The sequence below is a fragment of the Calypte anna genome, chromosome 5A (genome assembly GCF_003957555.1).
Source record: "Calypte anna isolate BGI_N300 chromosome 5A, bCalAnn1_v1.p, whole genome shotgun sequence".
Classification (NCBI taxonomy): domain Eukaryota; kingdom Metazoa; phylum Chordata; class Aves; order Apodiformes; family Trochilidae; genus Calypte; species Calypte anna.
Window position 1 is genome coordinate 36,229,052 of NC_044251.1, and position 26,727 is coordinate 36,255,778.

General features: G+C 39.8%; 1 protein-coding gene across 4 annotated transcripts in view; it reads left to right on the plus strand.

The window, feature by feature from the left end:
• Positions 1–26,727, plus strand: part of ESR2 (estrogen receptor 2) — an 80,093-nt gene that overhangs the window by 3,163 nt on the left and 50,203 nt on the right. Inside the window, exons 1-4 of one of the 4 annotated variants that reach the window (XM_030452298.1) lie at positions 3,318–3,323; positions 15,758–15,964; positions 20,087–20,123; positions 20,518–20,588. In XM_030452298.1, the coding sequence (XP_030308158.1) occupies positions 3,321–3,323; positions 15,758–15,964; positions 20,087–20,123; positions 20,518–20,588 (318 nt within the window). In that variant the 5' untranslated portion in view covers positions 3,318–3,320. Of the gene's footprint in view, positions 1–3,317; positions 3,324–15,755; positions 15,965–20,086; positions 20,124–20,517; positions 20,589–23,213; positions 23,427–26,727 lie in introns of those variants that run through there. The other 3 variants (XM_030452299.1, XM_030452302.1, XM_030452300.1) reach the window with 3 other exon arrangements.

Below are 26,727 nucleotides of genomic sequence, written 5' to 3' on the forward strand. Positions count from 1 at the left end.
CTGAGGTAAAAAACAACCTCTTATTTCATGGGAGGAAAGAAATAGAAATGGGATGATGTGAGAGGGAACGGCTGAACAGACCCTTCTGCTCTGTTCATCTCAGAGGCAAATCCATCCCTGAACCAAAAAGTTATATTCATATATGGGGAAATCTCGGAGAGACACAGTGGCAAAGAAACATTGTGAAAATGTTTTCAAAGTTGACAGCAGTAATTAATGCTTTATGCTTTCTGAAAAATTATTTTGATCGTTTAATGCAAAAGAATGAGAAAACAACAGAGAGCTCTGAGCACAGTCTGTTTCATATCAAAGCAGACTTATTTTCTAATGGCTGTTAGGATGAAGAAGGATAAAAAAAAGTTGCTTCAGGATGGGTTTAAACTTCAGAATTAGAGAAACCTCTCTGTGTGTTGCCCCAGAACAGTTGCTCTGCCTCTCTCACCTCCCTGCCAGGCATCTCTGCATTTGATTTGGCAACTCCCAGATTGGATTGTTTACCTTTGCATCCACCCCCTCTTACCCAACACGTCAAAAGTACTGGAGCTTGTTCTTTAAAGAAGCCACGAAGGCTGAAAAATGTGTGCCAGAAAGACTTTCAGTGTCACTGATGAGCTAGCAGCTGTGCCTCTGATGGCACAGGGCACCAGGGGCTGCAATTTGTTATGAGAAACAGACCTTGAATCAGCAGACTAAGGAAAAATATTAGGCTTTGCTTCACCTATTAAGTGGAACAATTTAGATAGGACATTGTCTCCAGTAAAGGAAGAAGAACAGAAAAGCTAACTTAAGTTAGCTTCATAAATCTTGGTCAAAGAAGAGATTTTGAGAAAGCTTGTTTGCAAGAGCACACCAAAAAAACAGTATTAGACTTTGATTCCTCAAACACAAAAGGAGAACCTTTCCAGCTTAGAGATGCCCCACTGAACAAATTAGGATTGATTAAAAGATGTTACTCTAGAATGCAAATTATCTTCCATGGTGGACAACACAACTTTGTAATGGGATAACAGTGACATGTTTAAATACATGCCCCAGAAATAACAAGCTGGTGATGCAGACAGAGGCTGGGCAGTCACTGCAAAAGTAGCTTTAATTTAAGACAGTATTTGCTCTTTGGCCTTCTCAGGGCTCCTGATTCAATGCCTGAACTGGCAGAAGAGGGACTGCAGTGCTTTTCATCCTCTTCAGTGCACAGACAGAGAGATGAATAAATCACTTCCAAGTTTTAACTACAATGAGCTGATTTTCCATAAAGCAAGTGAAAGGTACTTTCATTGTAGGTATTCCTGGCAGGGTGGTAAAGCTGGTTGTGTCCTATGGCATGGCAGTAACAAACCAGGGCTCTGAAATTCTTTTCTGACCCCTGTCTTAAACTTACAATTCACATGCTTACCATGCTGGGTTTTTTTATTTACTACTCTGTAGTATAAGGCTCAAACCTCTGTATCCCAAAAGTTTGTCAGCCTCTAGTGAGAGCCATCACATTTCAGCCCTTTCCTTTTGCCTAAGAGCTGTGTGGTTTGTTTGGTATTTAAAACAAAAAACTGCTCCATTTATAAGTGAGAAAGAGCCTGGAAGAGGTACCAGATTCAGAGACACATTGCTAATAATTGCTCTGAAGGTGTAGAGTGCTTCAGGTTCCCACATGCTCTGCTGCATCACTGAAGAAAAGCAGTAAATTAACCTTGCAAGTCTGCAGAGCTCTAGTATCTGTGCTGCACATCTCTGGGAGAGAGATTTCTCAAAAGAATTGCAAGGTTTTCTCATTTCTACTACTGTGAACTCCCTCTGAGCTTTCCAATTCATAAGCCAGCTTGAGAACTGATTAGAAAGCCTGTGCTATGGAATGGTGTCTTTGCTGCTATCTTCAAGATTTAAATAATCCATCAGGACAGTGTAATGTTTTATCCTATGTGTCAGGTGTATCTGGCAAAAAGCACATTAAGGGCCCTTCGGGTCCCCTCCAGCCATCATTTTGAAGCAAAGCATTTTGATATCTCTCATCTCCATACCCTGGTGTGGACTTGGTGTGGAATCAGAATATGGTTAGCACAGTTTGAGGAAATATGATGGTCTGTGAGTTCTCTTTTATGCCCTAGAAGCCTGGAGAAGAAAATGAGCAATTCCCTCCAAGAACTGGGGCTGTGACAAGCTGTGAATGTTATTGGTGTCTCTTTTGCCTGTTAAGAGTGTAGGACCAGCAGGCAGACTCTGATGGAGACCAAGACCCTACTGAGTCTTCCATCCCTTTTACTTTGAGGATTCAGTAGTATTCCTGGATCTGGTGAGTGGGGCAAAGAATTTTTCCCTTTGGGGACAGATTTTATTCCTAGACCCTCTTATTTCGTATAATTTTTACAGATTACAGGATGATGGAGGTTTTGTATTACAGGTAGTCCATGTGGCTTCCAGAGGAATGCTGAAAAGTTTCTTTCCCCCCTGTCCTGGGATCTGAAGAGGGTTCCTTGACATTTTATGCAGGAACATTTTCACACAGGACTCCATGACAATTTGGACTTTTTTTCTTTTAAAAGTCTGATTTTGAGACAGCATATGTGGCATCCTTCACTCAGGAAGGTGCTCTTCACTCAGGCACCACAGTCATGAGAGCTCAGGATAGAGAAGTGTTATGGCTTCACATGAAGGGTGATTCAAAAGCCAGAGTTGTCTTTTGTATTCACTTATTGGGAAATAGATTGACACATAGGCAAATAAATACATTAATGTACTTTTTAAAGAGAAAAGTGTTAACAGTTCTGTGATTTTTATATTGATCAGTTTTTCAACTGTCAACCTGTTTCAGGGAGAGGAGAGGTCTGGATATCACCAGCTTACTCACAGGCAGAGAGGAGGAATGTGGTTTGCTTCAGTTCCCCACTTCATTTTTTGCTTTCAGTTTGTTACCTGATGTTGGTGATCAAAAGCCTCTGACCTCCATGGACCACGTATATATTATATCAACGACAGCATGTACACAGACAAAGTTGTTCCTGGAACTAAGAGAACCTTTAGTATGAAGGAAATAGTCTGTGGAAAATCAGTAAGTGACAATTCTTGGTATGCTTTCAGGTGACACTGCAACTTTCAAAGCAGATCATAGTATCATAGAATAGTAAGGGGTGGAAGGGACCTTAAATATCATGTAGTTCTAACCCCCTGCATAGGCAGGGACACCTTCCACGAGACCAGGTTGCTCAAGGCCCCATCCATCCTGGCCTTGAACACTTCCAGGAAGGGGGCAGTCACAGCTTCCCTGGGCAACTTGTTCCAGCATCTCACCACCCTCGCAGGAAAGAATGTAGAACAGAGCACAGATAAGCATGGTAGGTAATGTAAATTCTCTTGCTGCTCACTGGGAAGGTGTAGGGTGGGACAGGGATGTGAGTCCTTAGAGTTCTGTGTGGTTGTAGGCACAAGTCTAGACACAGGGAGCTGCATGTACATCTGTATTACCCTTGACTCTTATCTCAGCAGCTGCAACTCCTTCCTCACTTTACTGCACCCTGTGTAAAGGTATCACAAGTACCTTTTAAATTTAACAGCTGAACCTGATAGCTTAGTGTAACACTTATTGTATTTTATTTAAGTAGGATTGTTACAAGGGGAAGAACATCCATGTTACTTGCTAAAATCTCTTACAAACACAAACACACACTCAAACATTCATTTGTTCTCTGTGATTTACCATTTTCAATTGCACCAGCACTGCTCAGTGAGCAGGAAGAGCTATTGGGATATGAAGTTTGCTTTTTCTCTTGGCTGTTTCCCAGCAGTACCCTTCTTACAGGTTATGCAGTCTTAGACTTGGAAGATTTATGTCATATTGTAGCCATATTGAGGGCTTCCACGGAGGAACCTGGCCAAGTTGTCTGCTTTCTATTACCTATATGACATCCCTTGAAGTCTCTGGGAATTAGGGGATGGAGGAGTCTGGTGGCTGGCTGGTGTCCAGCCAAAATGCACTGTGGGGTAGATGTGGCAGGGCCTGTGCTGAGCATCTGGACCTACTCAGGCTTTCCCTCTAACTTTCCCAGATCTCACCATGACATAAACCTGTGTTTCTGAGCTTGAACTCATAACCAGGCAGCTTGACTGCAGGAAGAATTTGGGCTTAAAACTGAATGGGCAAAATTAGAGTCAGCCAACAGCAGTGCTCAAGGCCACACCAAACCCCCCAGATCACTGGGATATGAATCACTGCACACATAGCATACCCAGTCAGGGAAAAGGTACCTTGTGGGACTCTCTCTGTTATTGTACTTGTGGCATCAAGATTTCATGCAAAGAGACACCAACTTCCTTTGTTTAGGCAAGGGAATGCAGTGAAATATGTCTATGCAATCTTTAACTGCTGACATCCACGTGGGTGGATCAGGGTTCCCAACATCTGGAGCAGTGTTACATCCATGGGTTCAAGGCATTAGGATGGGGACTCCTCCTGCCTATCCATGTGTATATTTGCATTTCCTCCTAGCTTGTTTCAGCCCTCTGCAGCTTGAGGTCCAGGTAATTGTGTAAAACTGGCATAACAAATATATTTACAATTTCTTTATAGTAATTTTCATACTGGAAGAGCAAAAAGGCAGGGGGAAAATGGCCACTTGTGATGCCCAAGCTTTGTTGCATTCTTGCAACCAAGGAAATTTTGATGAGGGAAGAGAGAAGAAAATTCATACAAGATGGGAGACATTTTGGGGAAACACTTTCTGCAGTGGCACTTGAAAATGGAACTAAGGGGGAAAAAAGGTATTTTTCCTCAGCTTTTGTGTTGAATTATGCTAGTTCTTGCAAAAGATGACAGTAATGAGGAGAACATGCATGTCTATTGACTCAGTGGTGAGCATACCCTGGGTTAATGGAAAATGTGAGGACAATTTGCTCTGATAACTGTCATCTGTGGCACTGAACATTCTTTAATCTAAAATTTAAGGTGTTCAAAGCCTCATTAGCTGGAGTACATCCCAGGTTTTAATGGGAACGTATCTCTGAGCTACCTACTGCATGCCCCTTTATTAATTAGTCAGAATACCCCAGGGTAGAAGGACAAACATATGAACATGAACCAGTATCCTGTGTCTGCAGTGCTCCCTACAGCTATGCAATTGGTAATGTCTGAAGAGGGGTGCCTTCATTTGTGAAAAAATCAGGAAATGTGGGGATAGTTCAAGTGCCCATGCCTTGCTGATACTTTCTAAGGAAGATGGGGTGAACTCTGGAGCTCTTCACAGTTTTTATGCAGATATGGCTGTTACACATCAGGAATCTGATTGCATTGGTGATCCCTTCAGAAACAGTCTCTTCCCAGAAGTACCAGTTGAAAATATTCAAGACTTTTCCCTCTGTAACTGTGGTTCCTGACCTTATTCTAGCAGGCTTTGCTCATGTCATCTTTCTCAGCCCTCTGGGTCCAGCTGGTCTCTTTGCTGCTGTGCCAATATTTGAGACTGAAGGGACCTCTTAAGAACACCTTGGTCAGACTGCTCCACTCAAGCAAGCTCAGCTGAAACATTTGCCCAGGACCTTGTCCAGTTGGGTTTTGAAGATCTCTGAGGATGCAAAGTCCCTAACTTCCCTGGACAACCCATTCCAGTGTTCAGCCATGCTCACATCTCACTATTGTTGCTTTTTCCCCTTTGTCTCAGCTATTGCCTCCTTGACCCTCTTCCTTATGCTGGACTGTGCACTCTGTGCTCTGTCCATCTTCAAGACTTGCACATCACCTGCTGAGGCCCAGCTCTTATTTAGGAAGAAGTGAGCTAAACCAGAACAGAGGTAATACCACCACAACATAATATTCCTAGAAAGCTTTTCTTCTTGGCACTATTGGTTGCATACTGGGGCTGGTCAAGAAAGCAAAACCTGTTTTATAAACCAGGAGTGGGCCAGTCAAGAAACCATAACTTGTTTAATAAGACAAGAGCTTTGACTATAAACTGAGGGTAACTTCTGTGATTTTTTCAGCCACAGGCAAAATTCTCAAATTCTTAAATACTGAAATTCTGTAGGTGCCCTGAATTTCATCAAAGCAAAAGGACAGCTGAAGCTTGCAAGCTCTTAAACAAGGAAAGCCTTTCTGAGTCAGCCTTACAGAGATAAATGAGCAGTTTATTAGTACACAAAAGGGACAACATAATTTGTAGAAAAATTTCTATCAGTTGCTCTTGTAAAACCTCATACTTTTCAGCACTGCATTTTAAGAAGTTCAGAGAATTCTTTTGTTTTCTTTTTTGGGCTTATTACAGCAAAGTTGCCATCAGCGAGGTTGGAGGCTAAAATCAACCCAGCCTTATTATTTTTACAATTTACATAAAGACATGTACATTCTTGTTAAGTGCCCAGTGAGAGCTAACATTTCTGATGGGAGGAAGAGGGATTTTTCTGAAGTTACAGGCATCAGCCATTTCTCATAACATTGCTGAAGTCACAAAATGATGTCCCAAAAGCCAGCTTTAGTGGATGTCCAATACTTCTTTATAGCAGGATTAAGAAGCAAACAAATAGAGACTTGTATGATATGAAGAGTACCCACACTGAAATCCATACTTGAGCAGATTCATTCAAATTGGGTCTGCCCAAGATAACAGGCTAAAAAGTTCCTTGTTGATTTTGGATGCCACTGTGAAATTGCATCCCACTTAGGGTCCTGGTGTTGTGCTGTTCCTGCTGTGGTGTTGGGATGGTACAGCCTGTGTGAAATCCCAGCCCACTGAAGTCAGTGGGAATCTTGACATTTGTCCTGTGGCTGTGTCAGTGACTTTTGTTATCACTGGTGATGCAACACCCCTGGTACAATGATACAAACGTCACAAAGTAGATATTTGACCCTGTGGCCAAAAAAAAAAAAAAAAAAAAAAAAAAAAAGTGCAAACAGTACAAGCAGCAGCCAGCCAAAGCAAATAAAGAATCTGAGGAAGATAAATTGCTCAGGAATTTTTTTTTAACTTTTACAAAGTGTTCTGGATACTCAGAGAATTTATGTTCCTGTTAATCAGCTCTGAAGAACTGGTCAACATTTCTGAAGTAGTGAGAAACATTTTGGCTATAGCACAAGCTTGGTTGCTCACATAGCAAGAGTGCACTTCCTATTGCTACAGAAATAAAAGTTTCACAAATAACTTCTTTAGTAGTGCTCTGTGAGGTTTATATGCCAGCTATATCCATAGGCATGCTGTTACCTGTGGGCTGAGCCCTCTGAAAGCTAAGAAGCTGGCCAAAAGCAAGCACTTCACGTGTGTTTTTAGACTTTCTGAACATGGTCCTGACTGCCCACCACATATGGCAGATACTGCATCCAGCAATGGGGGGGCTGAGCACAAAGAGAGCGAGCTTGTGACATTCATGACATGCTTTTCTACAAACCTCCAACACCTGTATTTAAATAATCTTGAAGGACTCTGGGTAGAAAGCAGTGATGTTGCTGTGAGGGAGCAATGGATATGAACTGAACCTTTTCCTCCACCCTCTCATGACAAGCAGCAGTGACAGCACATGCTGAGCCCGTTCAGCCTCAGGAGCAGAGCTGTAGAGGCAAGGCAGCATTTTGCCCAATGCCTTTGCCACAGTACAAGCCTTTCCATGTCCTCAGTTCTAGCTGAAAGGAGACAGGAACTTGCAGGAAAGCAATGTGAGCTCTCCTGTATCACTCTCTTTCCTGTAAACCACTGGATTTTCAAGAAATTTTTGGCAGTGCCATGTCCCTGCACATGGTCATATAGTCAAAAGTCTCAACTGGACAAGTGTAGGTGTTTTGCAGCTTTGTTAGAGCATGTTGTGTCCCATTAAAAAAAACAAATGGGAGACATGCTAAGCTGAACTCTATGAATTACACACAGACCCACCACTAAAGACTGTTTTATGAATAGTTACCATTTTCATTAACTTGAAAAAGAGTTTTGTGGATCATGCTGTCTATTCTCCCATTTGTCCCAGTACCAAAACCATTCCTGGAGTAAATCTGGTGTAAAAAAAAGTGTTAAAAGACAAAGCAATTTCCCAGTGCCTGGTGTGAGACCAGTAGACTGAGAACTCAGTAGGCTGTTTTTTCCTGCCAGGAGATCTGCCTTTGGTTTTCCCTTCTAAACTCCTCCTACAGGTGTGAAGCTGTCATAGCTCACACACGTTTCCACCCTGAATATTCCGGTACTGCATTTTCCACGTCGTTCTCCATGAGTTTAGCGACCACATGGCTCTTGTGTGCCAAGAGTCTTTGAGTCTGAAAGCCCCAACCCAAGGCAGACAGCAAATTGTGCAGCTAAAGCTGTTGTTCACACATTCCACACTAAGGGGGGCTCTTGTCACAGAGAAAAGAAACACTCCTGGCGTCTTTTATGGGTGGTGTAAGGCTGGTTGCAGCATTAGGCTGGTCATACCCACTTATTTTGCAAAAGCTAAGCCTATTTTTTTTCGTTTGGTAAAAAAGAGCTCTTTATATGCAGGCAGCTACAGCTCGTACAGCTCATAAAATAATCGCACCTACCTGTGTACTACCGAGCTCCTGCTTGCCTGGCTGAAGGCAAAAGCTTTCTTTTTTTTCTTTCTATTCTCTTAAGTTTCAGCCACAGTTCTGCTGGCTACAAGTCAGTTCAGTCCTTATGACCCCTTGGATCTTGTAAAATACACTATATGAAGGCAAGATCTGCTTTGTAAAATGATCTTACATGTGTTGCCCAAGTTGTTATTAACAAAGGAAAAAACACATCTTTTTATTAATTCTCTTTGTTTTCTTATGGGGACGATCAAGAGAGAAGGAAAGTTAAGTCCAGCTTAAATTTTTTTGGGCTGCAAATTTATTGTCAGTCAGGGGGCTGTATGGGCTGGTTTCTTCCTGAGGGGCAGTGAGCAAGGGCAGCACCCTCACTGATGGGTGGCCATGTCCTGTATCAACATGGTAGGCAGAACTGGATGGGTGGTAACAGGGTCCACCAACAGTCCCAGACCAGGCAAGCAACGAACCAGATCCAAGATCAAAACAGGGAGTCAGGAGCAAACGGAGGCAGTAATAGAGAACCTACTACATGGGTCCAAAGTCCATCCAGGATACAGGGCCAAAGATATACTGGAGACAAGCTCCAGTGTGCATCCACATGGTCCATCCAGGAGATCAGCATCCTACAGCTTAGTTCTGAGGCACATTCAGGAGGACTGATTTGCATATAACAATGATTAGCCAGGGACTGAAGTAAAGGTCTGATAAGGGTCATTAGGGCTTAGAGCAGTGATAGCAGCCTCCCTGTCCCTCAGAGGCAGCCTTGGGGACAGGGTTCTGCATTCGCTGTGGAACAGCCACCAGTACAGCATGTAATGGTCAGCTCCATGGGGGAAAACAGACTGATGTTTCTGTGATACACACTCAGATATGTAAACCAAGTATTGTTGTGCTGCGTTGGATTTTGGAGTCTTCAGAGAGATGGTGAAGTAGGGGGGGAAAATACCAACAGTTGGGACTTCTGTAAGTTTAGTTCTAGTCATGGCAGTGAAAACTGTGGCTGTTAATCGTGGCTCATATGGATTTTGGTCATGGCAGAACAAGAGGTTTTAAAGCACTGCAACCTGCATTGCAGCCTTTCCCTGGCTGCAGCATGAATGGCAGGGATTGTTTCCTCATTTATTCTTTAAAGATAACTGGCTTAATACTTCCTAATTTGCTTTTAACCTGAACATCACAATTAATGAGAAACAAAAGCATGCTTTTTGAAAGTCAACATTTAGTTCTTTTACAGAAGGCAATTTATTTTAACTGTATCCTTCCTCCAGCATCTGGAGGAGTTTGTCCCAGCAAGTTATTAACTATTTTACTTCTTGGTATGACAGATCATTTGCTGATTGCTCATTTGCTATATGTTTGCATGGTGAACTGGCTCAAGATTGAGAAAATAAAACCAAAACATTTTTCTTTTTCTGGCTGGATTCTCTCTCCAGAGCTGATAAACAGTCCAGACTCTCAGCATGGTTTGAATTTTGCCTGTACACTTGCACAGTCTCTCTTATCTTTTAGGTTATGGAACCCCAGTTAACCAAGTAGTACTTCCCTCCTCTGTTTTTTTTAGAAAGGTGCTGCTCAATTTAAGTAAAGACATCAGAATCTTTAGTATCACCAAAGATTTTTACCTATGAAAGGCAAGTCTAGAGCCATCAAGATGCTCTGATTTCTTGTTTAGTTAGTACTGTCTCCATCACAGCCAGGTCTCTGACATTTCTCTATGGATCTTACAATCCTCATATTTTGTCAGGTGGAATTTGTGATCTGATGGGTATTGTGGTAGCAGGTAGGGAGAAAACGGTGTCTGTAAGAAAATCTGGTTAGTTCTTCTGGCAAATAAAAATTTCACCTTTGAAAAAAGATGCTTGTGTCCTCCCTGCTTTAGATCTCATGCATTTCCAGTTACACACCTTGTGGTTTTGATGCTAAGCCACAATTACTTGCTCCTGTTACATCTGTTGTACCTGCCCACTTAGACAGTCAGATGCTTTTCACTTTATGATTTTGGCTCTTCTACAATCCAGTAATGCTCTTTATAGGTTCTTAGCTACATTATGGTCAGATGCACAATTCCAAACCCCGGGTCACCTAGTTAAAATTTTTGTAACAGTGCTTGTGTCAGAATTTCACTGGTTTTCTTTCTGGCTAGGTGTCTGGCTCCTCTGTTAGATGAACTTATTCTAAGAGAATCCAAAGAGTAGCAGATTAGTTTTGAAACTGGGAGCTTTTGTAAGATGAGAGACCAATATTACTTTTGGATCAGAAAAGGTCATGGATCATTCAGCAGCTTGCCTTTCTCCTGGCAAGTGGTTCCTGAAAGATATCAGACTGGCTAAGGCTACTGCGACTCAGATCCGATACAAATACAGTAGTGACTTTAGAATACTTAGCAAATAGCAAATTATGAAAGCCACTCTGTTATGATATGATGCTGGTCAGCCTTATCTAAAAAAGTGGCCAGGAAATAACTAGGATTGACTGGTTTGATTTCAAATGCATTAATGTGCTAAAATAGACTAAAATTTCAAAATAAGTGCATCAGTGCTGGCAGATCCATGCTACTTCATTAATGAAACAGATCTGGTAAGAACAGGTACTTTATTACCTGGAGACTGTGCCAAGCACTGCAAACATGTACAGATTGGAACTCGTTAGCTTTCCTTCCAATGATTGCACCAAGAGAACAGCAAATAACTGATGGCAGGGAAAACATCTACAAAGATCATATTTTTTAAAAAGAGGGTGGACACTCGTGCCTATACCTAGTAATGGTTTCTCAAAGGACTTTTTAAAAATGAAACTGTGATTAGTTTAAAGTATCCACTTCTGACACTTGTTTCCATGAGAACAGGAGCAGCAGCAAGAAATCACATTAGTGGAGTTCTTGTTGGTTGCACAGATGCAAGGAGCTGCAGATATCATATGTACAAGCCTTAGGACCAGTCAGCATAGAGTTTTCAGGAGAATAGGAAGGTTTTATGGTGTTTTAGGATCCCTTAGTATACTTACAGAAGCTCCTTGCAGATAATATTGCTGTTATTCTTTACACAAAAAAGTTTTTTTAAAAAAATCAATTTTAAGCTAAAATAATTATTAAGAAGTAAATTTTCTTTGGAGAAATATACCTCTCAAGCATCTACTAACATGAGGTTTGAAAAAAAAAACCATTAAGGTAACCACAGTAATATATTTTTCTGCATCTACAAAACCGCCTGATAAGCACTTATTTGCCTTATATCACAACCTTTGCTTTATGGTATTCCATAATATGTGCTAGCAAAATATCTTCTTATGTGTTGCTGAATAATATATTTCCTTGGAGTGAGTTACAAAGAACAGTCTTATGTGATTTGCCTAAATATTTTCTTGGACCAGAAGTGTTTTGCAATGGAAATTCAGGCAAAAATTCCTACTTAGTTGAGCAATACTGCAAAATCTGGAAAGGAACCTAACCAGCATGGTGGAGTATTATACTGCTGGGGAAGCTGTAATTCAGATGTCTTTCCTGTAAATTGGATGTATGGCCATTTGTACAGTCTTTTTAAAAAAATCCATTATTTCAGTCATGGGCAGAGAAAAACATAACCCTAAAGGGACGGCAGAATCTCAGTGTCTGCAACTGCAGGTACAGGTACTGCATCAAACCATCAAAACTCACCTGACTGCAACTTTGAGAACTGCCAAATCTCTGAATACTTGCAACATTGAAGACCCAAGAAACCCTGAACAAATTATGACAACTTTCTGCTTCTTCCACAAATTGCCTCATTTTCCTAAGAAATGCAGACCATTCCTTTGTCCATAAAGTATATTAAAAATGTAATTTACGGTCCATAAAACCTATTAATTAATGCACAGTTTAGAACAAAGTTCTACTTAGAAGAATATCTCATTTCTAATACTGGTCAATAACTGATGTCCAAGGAAAAGCTCACATATGGAGTGATTCTTCCTTGATATGACTTCTCGTGGCAATCAGTAACCTAAGTTTGGGTTTTGTGTGAAGGTATAAAGCTATTTTTCCTTTGTCTGGATACATGGACAAAATTGTACAATCTGTTTACTTAAGCTCTTTCTGGAATAAGCTGTTGCATGCCATGTTTAACAGCATTTAGTTAATTCTACTGAGCCTATCTAAAGGCAAATTTTTTCATATAATCATAGAACATGCAGAGTTCGAAGGGACCTATCAGGATCATTGAGTCCAACTCCTGCACTCCTTTTCCCAAAGGAAAACAAAGAAGAAAGCCTGAAGGCTGCAAGTAACTTGTGTGCATGTTACTTTTGCAGGGAGAAGTTGGACAGCTTGTAATTGATGCAATTTCTTGCAATAACAAAATGTTCCTGACCTTCTGTTGATTATAGAGCAAATGTACTTCTAGTATGTCAAGTAAAATCAAATATAGCTCTTATTCCTCTCCTGCTAGTTCTCAAGGATTGTGTTATATAGTAGGCTGCTTAATAAGAAATTTGAACTAAGTGGACTAGAATGAATTGGTATAGTTGAAGACCTTAATGACCACCAAACAATTTCCTCAATTTTCCTATGTAAGTACTTTTCATATTTACAAGCAATTAGAACATGTGTGCATCTGAGAGGAAGGGAGCTGTCAGCATGACATACAGAATGTAACATTTTAATGCAGGGAGATTTGTGCAAAATAAGGACATAGGAAGTGGTTCATGGTCTGTTCCTTATGTCACCTGCCAGGCAGATCCTACAGCAAACACCAGTGACCAGTGACAACTTCCAAGAAATGATACTGCCACTGCAAGAATTGAGTATTTCATTCTGCTTATTGGCACCTTGGGGTTCTAGTTAAGCAAAGCACAACTTTGCAAGATATAAATCTGGGGACTAAGTCCTAAGTTTCAGTAGAAGACAGCAGAGGTCAGAGGAGAGAGGACCAAACAGGACAGGGTACCCAGCAATGGAGGTCATTCCTACTTTTGGTCCCTTTCCATCTTTGGTATCAACATGACAATAAGTTTTATTAGAGGATTCTGCTTTTCTGCTTTGACTGTGACATGTCTCCTATGGGCTCCTCACAGCAGAAGGATGAGGTAGCTGTGAGCAAGATAAAGAAAATTCATTCTGGACATATATTCTTTAGTTTGAGCCAGAACCTGAGCAATGATTATGTAGAGAACTGATCAACTGATTAACTTATATTTCCAGTTTCTACTTACATTTAGAGATTTGGGGAGAATTGCACTTTAATAATGCTGTAATGTTAGAGGGACACTGAACATCTCAATTTTGTCTGCAAATTCTTTCAGACCACTTTACTTTAGCCACTCTTAAGAAGTTATTTTAAAAGATACTGAATTTTGTAGTTGTCACATATAATGGGGTTGTAATTTTGCTGCTCTTCTTTCAATTGGCATTACATAAAGCATAACAATATCCACCAGAAGAACTTTTTCATTTTTGAGGTGATTTTCCCTTCCAGATTATAGATAGTGTGCCGAGTTGACCATAAGATGGTGGAGCTCAGCATTGTGTGAGAAGGGAACAAGGCAAATAGCTGGGTCACAGACCTGGACTTTAGGAAAGCAGATTTTGGCTTGGTGATTTGCTCAGAAGACTCCCATAGCGTATGATTCTGGAGCTGAAGAACTAGATATTTGTCAAAGATGGCCAAAAAATATTCCATGCACACATACAGGGAATCAAGCAGAAATGGTCAGGAGGCCAGCACGGATGAACAATGAGCTCCTGAGTCAACTCAAACATGGAAAGGATGCATGAAGAGGTCAAAGCAGGGAAAGGTGACCTGGAAGAAATATAGAAATATTGTCAACCATACAGAAATGGAGTTAGAAAAAACAAAGAACACCTAGAATTGAATCTGGTTGGTGAACTGAAAGGCAACAAAAAGGAACTTTTTCTTTAGGTATATCAATAGCAAAGGGCTGACCAACCTCATTGGTTTCTATGATGAAATGAAAAGCTTGGTGAATAAGGGACATGTTTATTTGGATTATAGCAAGGCTTTTGACACTGGCTCCCATAACATCCTCACAGACAATGTAACCTCACAAATACAGGTTAGGTAAATAGACTGCAATAGGACTCAACTTCTGGTCTCAAAAGTTGTGAACAATGCCATAAAGTCCAGCTGGCGACTACTTGTGTATCCCAAAGGTAACTACTGGGCCCAGTGCTGGGTAACATCTTTGTTGGTGACCTGAATGATGGGACAGGGTGCACCCTCAGCAAACTTACCAATGTTAAAAACTGGGAGGTGGTTGTACCACCATTCAGAGTGACCTCAACAGACTGGAGAAATGGGCAACCTCATGAAATTCACTATAGGATGAATAGGGCAGAAGTCCAGCACCTGGTGAAGAAGTACCCTATGCACCAGTATAACCTGGATATATGCAGGCTTAACTTGCTTGATATTTCTTATCCCTAGATACCATTTTCAGCCAATTTTGTTCTGAAGAGAAGTCATTAATATTTTATTCTGGATGCCTCTACAGAGAAAGAAGAGCAGAAACAGCCTAGAGAGGAAGCTGAGAGGCCAGGGACAGGTTATTCTCTTATATGATGTTAATGGCAAGAGGATCAGTTGGGATTCCTACTAAAAAATGTAAGGTGTTCAGCTCCTTCTTTGTTTGCAGAGATTGTGAGGACAACTCTCACAGTGACTTGCCATGATACAGTCTGTGTTTGTTGTCTCTGGTAAGCCTACCAGCACTAATTTAAAAAGAGATGGTGAGGGAGGTTTTGCACTCACCTCAGAAACTCCAGCATGTGTGGAGATTATTTCTCTGTCATTGAATGTAATTGAATTTCAGCTGAAATAACAGTCCTTCAGGGTGGCAAAGGCTGAACATCCACTCCCTGCTGTATGATTATGAAGTCTACTGGCTTAGCTATTAAGGAGGCAAGCTGTGACACCAAGCTGTAAGTGACATTCAGACTGTCACAGGTAAATTTAAAGTCTCTTGCTCCAATTAGTAGTGAGCCCAATAAACATATCCATAGTTAGGAACAGCTGAATGGAAATGTAAGAAGGTGCTCCTCATAATCTCTCAATTATAGTGCTAATTACACCTGAGACCAGTTCTTACTAAAAGTGCATGGGTGGGTTAATCTGTGGGCTAGCATAACAAACCTTTCTGTATGTATTGAGTATCCTCAGGCAGGATGTGTCTGGGACAAAGACCTCAGTGGATGTGATGAGAATCAACGACTCCTCCAAGAGAAACCAGTAGTATCTATTCTAAAAATTCTGAGAAATTTGTTTCTTTCTATTTCTGCTTTAGATGAACTTCAGCAAAAAAAGGCAGTGTTACAGCAGTGCTGGCAGAACATCCATGGTGCATATTGTTGTGTTGAAAGAGAAGATTCTAGGGAGACCCAGTGTTCTCTTTGAAGTGTTTTATACTTGGATTCCTCACTGTAACCAACATATTCCTGTGCAGCAATTTCTCAGTGTCTGTAGAAGAAACATCCACCTCCAGCTGCTCCAGGTGAGAGTAATCTATGGCATCTCAGAAGTGTAACTCCTTTGTTGACTTGGTATATCCACAAGTACACTAAAGGTTTGTGTAAATAATAAAAGGTGTTTGCTGCTGAATGACATTGGTGTTTCCATATTACTTTAGATTCTGTTCAATATTACTTTTATTCCTTGATTTGAACCAAAAGCAGGACAGAAAAATGTAGTCATTTCTTTGGGCATCTGCCTTTTTTTACTATACAATTCCCAATGCCTTGAAGGAACATTGGTTAGGGAAGACCAGCAGTACACTCCCCAAAGGCATTGACTGCTCATGAAATTAAATTTAAAATTAATAGGAAAACTAAAGTGGCTTTACTTTGAGAAATACAGCTAAGCAAGCAACAGTAGCTGGCTGCATTGAACTAGTGATACCAAGAAAAGGAAGGAAATTCTTCATATTTACCTCTCCTAATAACTGTCAGTGGGGTAGCAGCATTGTGAAGAGCTATGTTGTTTGGCAGAAGTGGAAAGCAAGATGCCAATTTTACCTTGTGAGAAAGACAGCATTAATTTATGGTACCTTGAGCAGCTAGCTACCTGTTGATGCTAAAGGAATTACTTATCTAGAGCATAGTACCTGCTTTTCTCTGGATCAATGGAAGGTCCCTTTCTCCTGTTGCTGGGCTTTAGTGCCTGAATACTTCCTGGCAAAAAAGTTATGTGGGTACTGGATGATGCAAGAGGGCCCTGAAACTAATCCTGCAGTAAAGAGCACGAAGTGCAGTTGCTATCCCTGCATCAGGGTTAAGCAAAATATCCTAGTTTTGTCCCTTAGAACAAATGAACAACAAAAAAATATCAAAAGATAATGAAATGTAAAAGGGTTTTTATTCTTTTTGGGAATGTACAACTTGTAAGGAAAAGGGGTTCCATTCTCTGAAAACTGCATTATTGGAATACTGGTGTATTTAGGAGTCAAAAAGATTTAGCACAAAGTGAAAGTCCCAGTCTTTCTCTTAGTAAGCAGCAGTAACGCATGCTATTTAATAGAAAGGAGAAAATGATTGATATTCCTCTAAGTTGGTGTTTCTTGATTGTGACTTTCTTGATAACCTGAGAAGAAATGTCTTGAAGTAGTTTAATACTGTAAACAGAGATGAGGCTGCAATGACCATGCAAAATACTGAAAGGAACAATAATATTTTCCTAGAGATGGGCAAAGTACTTGCAAAGGTCAAATTCCACAAACTTCCCCATAAGCACTAAGTTAAAACTCTGCCTCCAAGGACACCAGGTATATCACTTTTCTGCAGTTCTTCAGTATAAATTATTGCCAACAGAAGAATCTGAAGCTCTGCAGTTACATGAGCTGGAAAACATGGCATAGAGAACCACACATGTTTTTCTAAAAAAAGTATTTTTTTTCTGCTTCATTTCAACAGCAGGAAAATCTAAAAGCATTTGAACATATTTAGACTGTTTCTGAGAAAAGGGGAGGTTTTGAGTAGAATATGTGAGGCTTATTTTATCTTGATTTCAGTAAAGCATTTGACACAGTCTCTCACAGCATCCTTGTAGATAAGTTGACCAAGTATGGGTTTGGTGATCAGGTAGTGAGGTGGATCAGGAACTGGTTGAAAGGAAGGAGTCAGAGAGTTGTAGTCAATGGGGCAGAATCTGGTTGGAGGTGTGTGACTAGTGGAGTCCCTCAGGGGTCGGTACTGGGACCGGTGTTGTTCAATATCTTCATCAACGACTTGGATGAGGGTATAGAGTGTACCCTCAGCAAGTTTGCTGATGACACTAAGCTGGGAGGAGTGGCTGACACACCGGAAGGCCGTGCTGCCATTCAGAGAGACTTAGACAGGCTAGAGAGTTGGGCAGAGAGAAACATGATGAAGTTCAACAAGGGGAAGTGTAGGGTTTTGCATTTGGGGAAGAACAACACGATGTCCCAGTATAGGTTGGGGGCTGACCTGCTGGAGAGCAGTGTAGGTGAAAGAGACCTGGGGGTCCTGGTAGACAAGAGGATGACCATGAGCCAGCAATGTGCCCTTGTGGCCAAGAAGGCCAATGGCATCCTGGGGTGCATTAGGAAGGGTGTGGTTAGTAGGTCAAGAGAGGTTCTCCTCCCCCTCTATTCTGCATTGGTGAGGCCGCACCTGGAGTATTGTGTCCAGTTCTGGGCCCCTCAGTTCAAGAAGGACAGGGAAGTGCTTGAAAGAGTCCAGCGCAGAGCTACGAAGATGATTAAGGGAGTGGAACATCTCCCTTATGAGGAAAGGCTGAGGGAGCTGGGTCTCTTTAGTTTGGAGAAAAGGAGACTGAGGGGTGACCTCATCAATGTTTTCAAATATGTAAGGAGCGAGTGTCAGGGAGATGGAGTTAGGCTTTTCTCAGTGATTACCAGTGATAGGACAAGGGGTAATGGGTGTAAATTGGAGCATAGGAGGTTCAAGTTGAATATTCGAAAAAATTTTTTTACTGTAAGGGTGACAGAGCCCTGGAACAGGCTGCCCAGGGAGGTTGTGGAGTCTCCTTCACTGGAGACATTCAAAACCCGCTTGGACACGTTCCTGCGCGATGTACTCTAGGTGGCCCTGCTCTGGCAGGGGGGGTTGGACTAGATGATCTTTCGAGGTCCCTTCCAACCCCTAGGATTCTATGATTCTATGATTCTATGATTATTTCAGTCAAACTTTCTTCCTTTTCAGGCTTCCCTTATACCTGCTACAGCAGTTCTGTTATGTCTTTTTTCTCCACATGTGAGATTCAGATTGAACATAATGACTTTGCATAGATGTGGCAGACACCTCTGCTGCTTTTCAGCCTTTCTGTTAAACCTGAAAGCAATATATCCTGCATGATATCTGATTGTGTTGGAAAATGCTTAGTCTCTAAATTTCTGCCCTAATAGTTTTTGGAATAGCTCAGAGTAACAATGGGCTAAATTCATCTATAGTGAAACTTCATTGATTATGAAGAAAAGGTAAGATGGATAAATTGTCCCTGAATGCTCTTGCTAAAATTATTGCAACAAATCAGTGTTATTTGGACATATATTTTCACTATCTGTATTTTAGAAATAGAATGCAATTTTATAGCAGTCTTAATACAAAATTTCCAGGCATTTATAGTCTCTAACAAATATTTCTGTGTAACTTTGCAGCATTATGGGAAGTGGTCTTTTTTTTTTTTTTTTTTTTAAATGGTTTTCACTGGTATAAACGCCCAGCACACAAAGCAGTAAGTGCAAGTATTCTTTGGATCTGCAGCAGGAGGTCAAACTAGAGAACTACAGGATACATTTCTACTCTTTTCCAAAACTGAACCAAAACCTGGCTATGGGTTTACAGAGCCAAATAGTTTAAGCCAGCCTTGTCCATTCTGCTGCCTGCCCCTGATATCCACGCTGTGTTTTGGTAGGACCATGTCACATCAAGCCTGCTGTCCCATGGACCTAAGCCCCCACTTTTTGGCAGGGGGAAGGCTGAAAATTTCCTTAGCCCTTATTCTTGCCTAGTTCTCAGGGCAGTACAGGTTTTCTGTCTGGAAGGATGCTTACTCCTTTTTCCAGCCTTATCCCACACATGCCTGCTTCCTGAGAAAGAATGGGAATCATTACAGCTGGTGTGGCAGCAAGATACACCACAAACTCAGGTGGTAATACATATTCCTTCATGGAATTGACCCATTTTGCTCTTTCACAGCAAATGATTCTGACTTCTTGCTTCTTCCTAGAAGTCAAGAAATTTCTTTTCCCTCCCTTCTCACCATCAACCTCTCCCTTTCTGTTTCTTCCCTGTAGTGTTCTCAAAAAAAACCCAACAACCAAACAAAACCAAAACAACTAAAAAACCCAAAACAAAATACAACAAAAAAACCCCAAAACCAAACCAAAACAACCCCCCAAAACTTTATTCCCTTTAGGTTTTGGAATAAAAAAAGTTTGTGGAATGTGGTCATAGGATAAGTACAGATGCTGTTTGCTCTCAAATAGTATATACCTTACATAAGGGAAGGGACAGATATAAGCAAGTAATGGAATCACTTTAAATTACTATTTATTATTTTTTTAATATATTTTCTTTGTAATTAGAAAAAGTACACAGTTGGTGAAATGCCATTGATTTTATTTTATTTCTTTCAGATGATGAAAAGATCCCTGAATCACATTGTTCCTGAAAGTACTGAAATAACATTTTTCTCAATGGTTTTTGGAGGTTTCTTTCTTCTTCTTCCCCATTGCATTATAAAAGAAGTAATGATGAGTAATTATGTAATATAATTTTGATGAAACTTAGAGCTAACAAGACATTTAGAAATATTTTTGCCATTTAATCTGTTGTGTTTACTCTTGTTCTCAAAAATTTCAAATTAAAACCAAACTCATGGCCAGTTTTCTGTGAAATTTTAAAATAAAATGCACTCCACAGATTAACATAGCATCTGCTGTCACTTAATTAAAAATAATTATGCCATTTCCAGAACTCTTTTACTGGTAACCAGGAAGACACTGGCAATAATGTTTAATATTGGACACCTGGGCTGAAACATTTTGAATGGTTTTGTTTTTCCCAGTGTTTGCCTGCATTGCAGATGGCAGCCTCCTACAGACCTACAGGAAGCCAAGCAGCCGTGGTGTCAGAGAGGTAAGAGTTTCTGGTGGAGAAATGAAGGCTGTGTGAAACACCAAGCTGTCACAGTCAGATGCTCCTGGAGCTTGCACTAAGTTAAAGCTATCTTGACTATCTCTCCAGGAAGGAATACTTTCTGATGATACAGTGATGACTGTTTGGACAGTAGGCAGAATAAGTAGCAAAAAGGGTAATTGATTTCTCTGGCTACTGCAGTCCATTGTTCCTGAACTCTTTGCCATCTGGAGCAATACAGGAGTGCTCTGGATATTCAGTTCCCCTCACTGCAAATGAAGATTAATAAAGGCAGAACACAGCTCTTTTATCCAATGCTTTCGCAGGACAGCGTTCTCTCTTTGCTGTTACTTGAGAGTCTGGAAGCAACCACTACCAAATTGCCTGATGAAATATGGTCTCAAGTGGGGAAAGTTAAGTAAACTGGAAAGTGTTGCAGTCCTCTGGTCACTGAGCAGTCTGGTTTTGTAAGCAAAAAACAGGATGCAGGCACTCGTGGGCATACTCTTCTGCTGAGCATCCTCTGCATAACACTGTTGAAGTATTATCTGTGGTAGCAAAAAGCTTCCATGACTGTTTCTGCTGCCCTCCTCTCTCTCTGAATGAGAAACCAGTGTGTCCAGTACCAGAGAGCACTGACTGATTGTCTCAGCCACCCCACATGGAGCCCAGCAATTGTCTGCCAAATAATTAAAAGGACAGAGGTAATGATGCACAAAGCAAAGCTGACTGAGAAGGGTTTTTTCTTAGCCTGAAGAAGAGAAAGGGATGATCTAATTAACCTAATTCAAATACCACTGTAAACACCCCCTTAGAAAACAGCCAGATTCTCCAGTCATGTGAACAATGAAAGAACCAGAAGCAACAGTAACAAATTGCATCAAAGAGAGAAAAGGAGAAAAAATCTTCAGCATGAGGCTGAACCAGCACTGGTACAAGCAGCCTAGGGGTGTGGGGGGTGGGATTAGGGGGTTCTGGAACATCAGACCTTGGAGATATTCAGAATTTGACTTCCCTGAGCAATCAAATGTAAATACAGAGTTGGACCAGATGACCTAAATGATTCAGTTATTCTACAAAAATTCATCACTAATCTGCTCTTTAGAATAGCAGTGATCTTCCTACCACAAGGCTCTGAAGACAACTTGTAAAGCCTGAGATGTACTTCAAAAATTTGAGACACTCAGAAACGAAAGCCTGAGGAGGAAAGTTTGTATACAATGAGAACAAGATTAAAAAGGAAAAAAAAAAGTGGACCTTGTTAAAGCCACTGTCTAATTCTGGCAGTAGCAGCTCTGACAGCCCACTGACTTATCAACACTGTATTTAGCCTTAATGAGGTAGTGTTGCACTAGGTATAAAGCAGGAGGGCATCACCTCTTAAGGCACTGGCAATTCTGAAATTTCAAAAGAGTTTTAAAACACTCAACACTAATAGGGAAAAGTGGCAGATTTTGACAAGGCAAAAGAAAAGCCCAGTGGGCAAATTAACTGGAAATTCTTTTACACTTTCTTTTTGCTAGATTTTTGCCCTTTTTTTTTTTTTTTTTTTTTTTTTTTTTTTTTTTTTTGTCATTATTATTCATGATTCTTCTTCCTGGCTACCTTCATCATGGAGGAAAGTTTGGTCTTGATACTGTTTTACAAGAGGAAAAGACTGCTTTTCTCTCTGAGATTGCTGGAGCACTAGGACATTTTCAGTGCTTAGAAACAAGTCTAATTTGCTTCCCATACACCTTACAAGCTATCAGCTGTTACTAAAACAGTAAATCTATAACTTCATGAAAGCACTTTGGAATAATAATATATGTATGTTGAGAAGAAGCTTTGTCATCCTGCCCTTTTATTCAAATCTGCTCATCATGTCTTTGTTTTAGGGAAGTGATGTTCAATGTTAGTCTTTCATGTCAAGTTTTTCATGGAACATGTCATAGAAAATTAATTCTTACAGTATGGGTAAGCTTTTCAAAAGGGAAGCAATAGATGTGCAGAACAGCAGATAAACCAGTCCAAGAGGATATCTCTGCAGCCTGGTAAAGAGGAAGGGCAACAAGTTTCTGAGAACCTCAAAATGCAGAACCGTGTGGAGAAACTTCAGGAACAGCTCAGTGGAAGGGAGGTGCCAGGTCAACATTTAAAGGCTCAATTTATGATCTGAACATTAAGTATAGCAATCCTATTTTACTCTCCAGCTAGAGGACATTGCTTCAGATAGCTAACACAGCAGCACCAAGGCAGACAGTTTTAGGCAGACTTTTTCAAGTCTGATGACTGAGCATAACATTACTTAAGATGCAGCAGTGTGCTGCAGCTATCAGCCACTGCAGATACAACATTTTAACACAAATCTGGATCAGCTGGAACAAAATATCTCCATTTGACCATAGATCATGCCATAGCTACATGTCTTTCTTTTAGCACATACAAAATTTCTCAAAATTTAGACAATCATTTGAAGATTTGCCCTATTGTGTTCTCTCCTCTTTGAACTGCTTGTTGTATTAATTACACCAAAGATGTCTCTGACAAAGCCACTGGTTTGGGGAACTGTTCACAATTTGGATGTCTGGATGCCCTTTCTGATTTATATGCTGTCTCTATGAAATGTATTTTGCAGAAAAAAAAATCACAACAGAACCCTAAATATTTTGGAAGGATTTTAGGAGACTAAAGGAAAAGAAGTATCTGGAAAGGTGGTCAGTTTGAAAACAGAACAAATCTCCACAGACTATGAAATAGAGAAAGATGAAGACACCCTACTGGAAGCAGTCACTAATGAGCTGCTCTCAGCCAAAAGAACACTTGAAGAAATAGCAAGATGAGGAAAAAAAGAGCCAGGTACATTTTTTCTGTATTGCTATTAAAGCCAATCATTAAAGTCTTTTAAGAGATTCTTCAAAAGCTTACTAAAAAGGTATTGGGTGCTTCAGCTAATATGAGTTGACTCTCTGTTCATATGATGGTAGCTTAAGGAGTTCTTAAGAGACTTCTTCAGCAACAGGAAAGAATGATTTTTGTCACAAAGTGGGATACAATACATTGTAAGAAGAAAAGTACTGTTTGAAAGAGGAGTCATGATAACTGTATTTTTCCTTTAAAAGGCAATTAGGAGTTGTTTTATCCAGTGTTTTAAACAATTTTAGAGGTTTAATTAAAACGAAACACAATCTTTTATTCTAAAAATAATTCTAGTAAGAGTTTCATTGCTTTCATACCACTACTGTTATTAGCACATTGCTGTGAAAGTAATTACATTCACTAGTTCACTAGAGCTTCCTGGCTTCACAGAATTGTATGAAGATAATATGTTTTCATATAAATGCATTGGTTGAATCAGATGTAAACATTACATAGGTAGAGTAACTATTGAAGTTACTTAAAGAATGAATTAGGACTTCCAAACTGTTTGGAGTTTTTGAGTATCAGAGCAACATGAATGTAAACATGTTGTAAACAACACATTTCAGTAAAATCAGAATTGGGTTGATGTGGGCAAAAGTTTCAAGTGATCAAAATATGACACTGAATTCCATGTCTGGATTTGTTCTTATTTCCCTTACACAGAATAGGTCTCTTCCCATTGCTTTTCTATTTATTTGTATCAACACTGCAGTTGTTCAAAATATTGTAGATGTCTTAAAGAGAAAATGGGTTCTTTCCTTGTGGAATGTAGAGAGATGAGGACTGAAGTAGGTAGGTTCAAGAAATAGATACATCTTACGAGCAGGATTCTTAAAAGTTCTCTTTAAATTATGTTTATCTTAGACAACTCTCTCATTCTTGCTGTTCTGTCCCAGTTCAGTCTTAATGATTTTTCTGTACCAAAAACTATTTTTGTGACATCTTTCTAACAGTCATCCACTACATATAGGAGAGTTAAAAATACCTTGTGAGCAGTGTCAAGAAAGTAAACCTACACAAAAGTTATAATAAAAGAAACAGGTATAATTATGGACCTGGTCAGAGAAAGTGTTCTAGGGTACAAAACACAGAAAAGGGAACTCAGAACCCAGGAAATAAAGCAATTGTGCTACCTTTTATTGCTAAATTTTCTTTCTGTCTGATGGCTCAGGTCTAATTTTGGAGAGGTACCTCAAATTGCAGGTACCACCAGCAGTGATATTATGGTCTGCATCAATGTCTTCTCAAAGTCTACCAGCTTTAAAAATGCCAGGGAATCGGTAAGGTTCATTCCTAGTGCTGGTGAATCTGAATATCTTACAGAGGAATTAAAAGACTGTATTCCTGAAGAACAGCTGCCAAGCTAGAAAAATGTTTTGAAGTGGTTAATTCCATCCCATATGTTCTCATTGTTTAAAGATGACAAAGAATATGTGTCAGCCCCAAACAGAGGAACTAACATCAGACACTCTGAATTCTAATTACATTACAGTTAACTTTCTGACACTATCATTTGCTGACAGCTGTCTTGCAGAAAACTGGCAAATGCTCCTGCAATGCATCTTAGAGACATATTTTAGGTACACTCCATGCTACTTTCGGTTCTGTGATCTCTGGCTCAAGTATTTGATCCAAATAATTATTTTTTTGAGGTCTTAGGAATATGTGCCTTTCATATCTGCAATGGTGGTTGATAGAAATCATAGTATAGGAACTCCTCGTTAGTTCTTGTCTGTTTTTGTGATTAGTTTATTTTGATCCAGGCTAGTACAAGCAATTGGATGTGAAATTTCATAAGAGAACGTAGGCTTGGTAGGCTTTTCATCCATCATATAACTGGTAAAGAGCCACCTGTATTTTCCTCGTGCTTTTAATTTAATTTAATGAATGGATAGCCACTGGACTTCTAGCAGTTCCTGGCAGACCATTAGCCCAGCTTAATGTAGTGAATTCTATAGTATTTTCAATCTTTCCATGTGTGACAAATTTAAAATATCTCATTCAAGAATATTACAAAGTAAGAATATTTATGTTCCTTAAGCCATTTAAAGTACCAGATGTGAGAGGGATGGTTGTTTGCCTGATAGCAGTACTAGAATTGCAACACTAATCTCATCTAGACATAGATTCAGGGATTTGTTTTCAAGTATGCTGCTTTTACTTAATTGCTTATTGCATTTGGTTCTCTAATTGAGTTCTTGCAGTGCCAGCCTTCCTTTGGGAGGCTGGATGTTAAAAAAACCCAACAATCAGTATTCAGAAAAAAGCCCTCCTCCTCTCAGCTATTTATCTGTGAGATGACTTTTTATTATTTTTATAATGACTATTTTATTGTTTCATGATTTATTATTTTCAGGACTTCAATTACGTTGTATTTGAACAGGATGTAAAAGAGGTGATAACAAGTCACCAGCTGCTGATTCAAAAGCTCTGAGAAACATCTGAGTGGATGTCTTTTGTTTTATTCTTACACTATACTTAGACTTGTATTGTAGAAGCAAATAAAATATACATGTGTGTATATAGATACATATGTGTATACATATGTATTTTGATTTGTGCTTTCAGCAGCCTTATAGTTGAGTACAATTTCCAGTGAAGTGGGATAATAATGATTGTGAGTTGCAAGTGTCCAGGAGCAATATTTTATTTCTTATTGTAAGAAATGAAATTTTCAGTATCTTTCTTATGTCTGCCTCACTGCTCTTCAAGATACTTCTGGGAACATGAACTGTTGGATGAAAAACATCCAGTTTCTCTATTAAGGTGCTGAAGAACTTCAAATTTATTACTTGAAGAAGAAAGAAAACTCAAGAAGTGTTAGACTTTGGGCAAGTTCTGACTTATTATTGACAGTTATTATCTGGTCTACTGGAAATTAATTTATATTAAGGAATATGTCTTGGTCTTTTAATAAGAGAAACCTATGAGTTACAAACTGTGGATTAATTTAGTATCACTTACAGATGGAAAGCAAACACTCACAGTTTACGAAGTCATTTAAACTTCTGTCTAGATTAAACATCTCATATTCTAGAGTATGGAAAGTATTCAGTGTGCTTTTCCAATTAAGCCTGTATTAATTGTCCTTGTAGCCTAATCCACTTTTCACATGGTGGGAAATTAAGGAACTAAAAAGTCACAATCAAAATGAGCTCAAGCCAGAGTCAGGAGATAATTAGGTCTATGACATGTAGTTATAATACATGTACTTTTTCTTCCTCAAAAGGCAACTCAG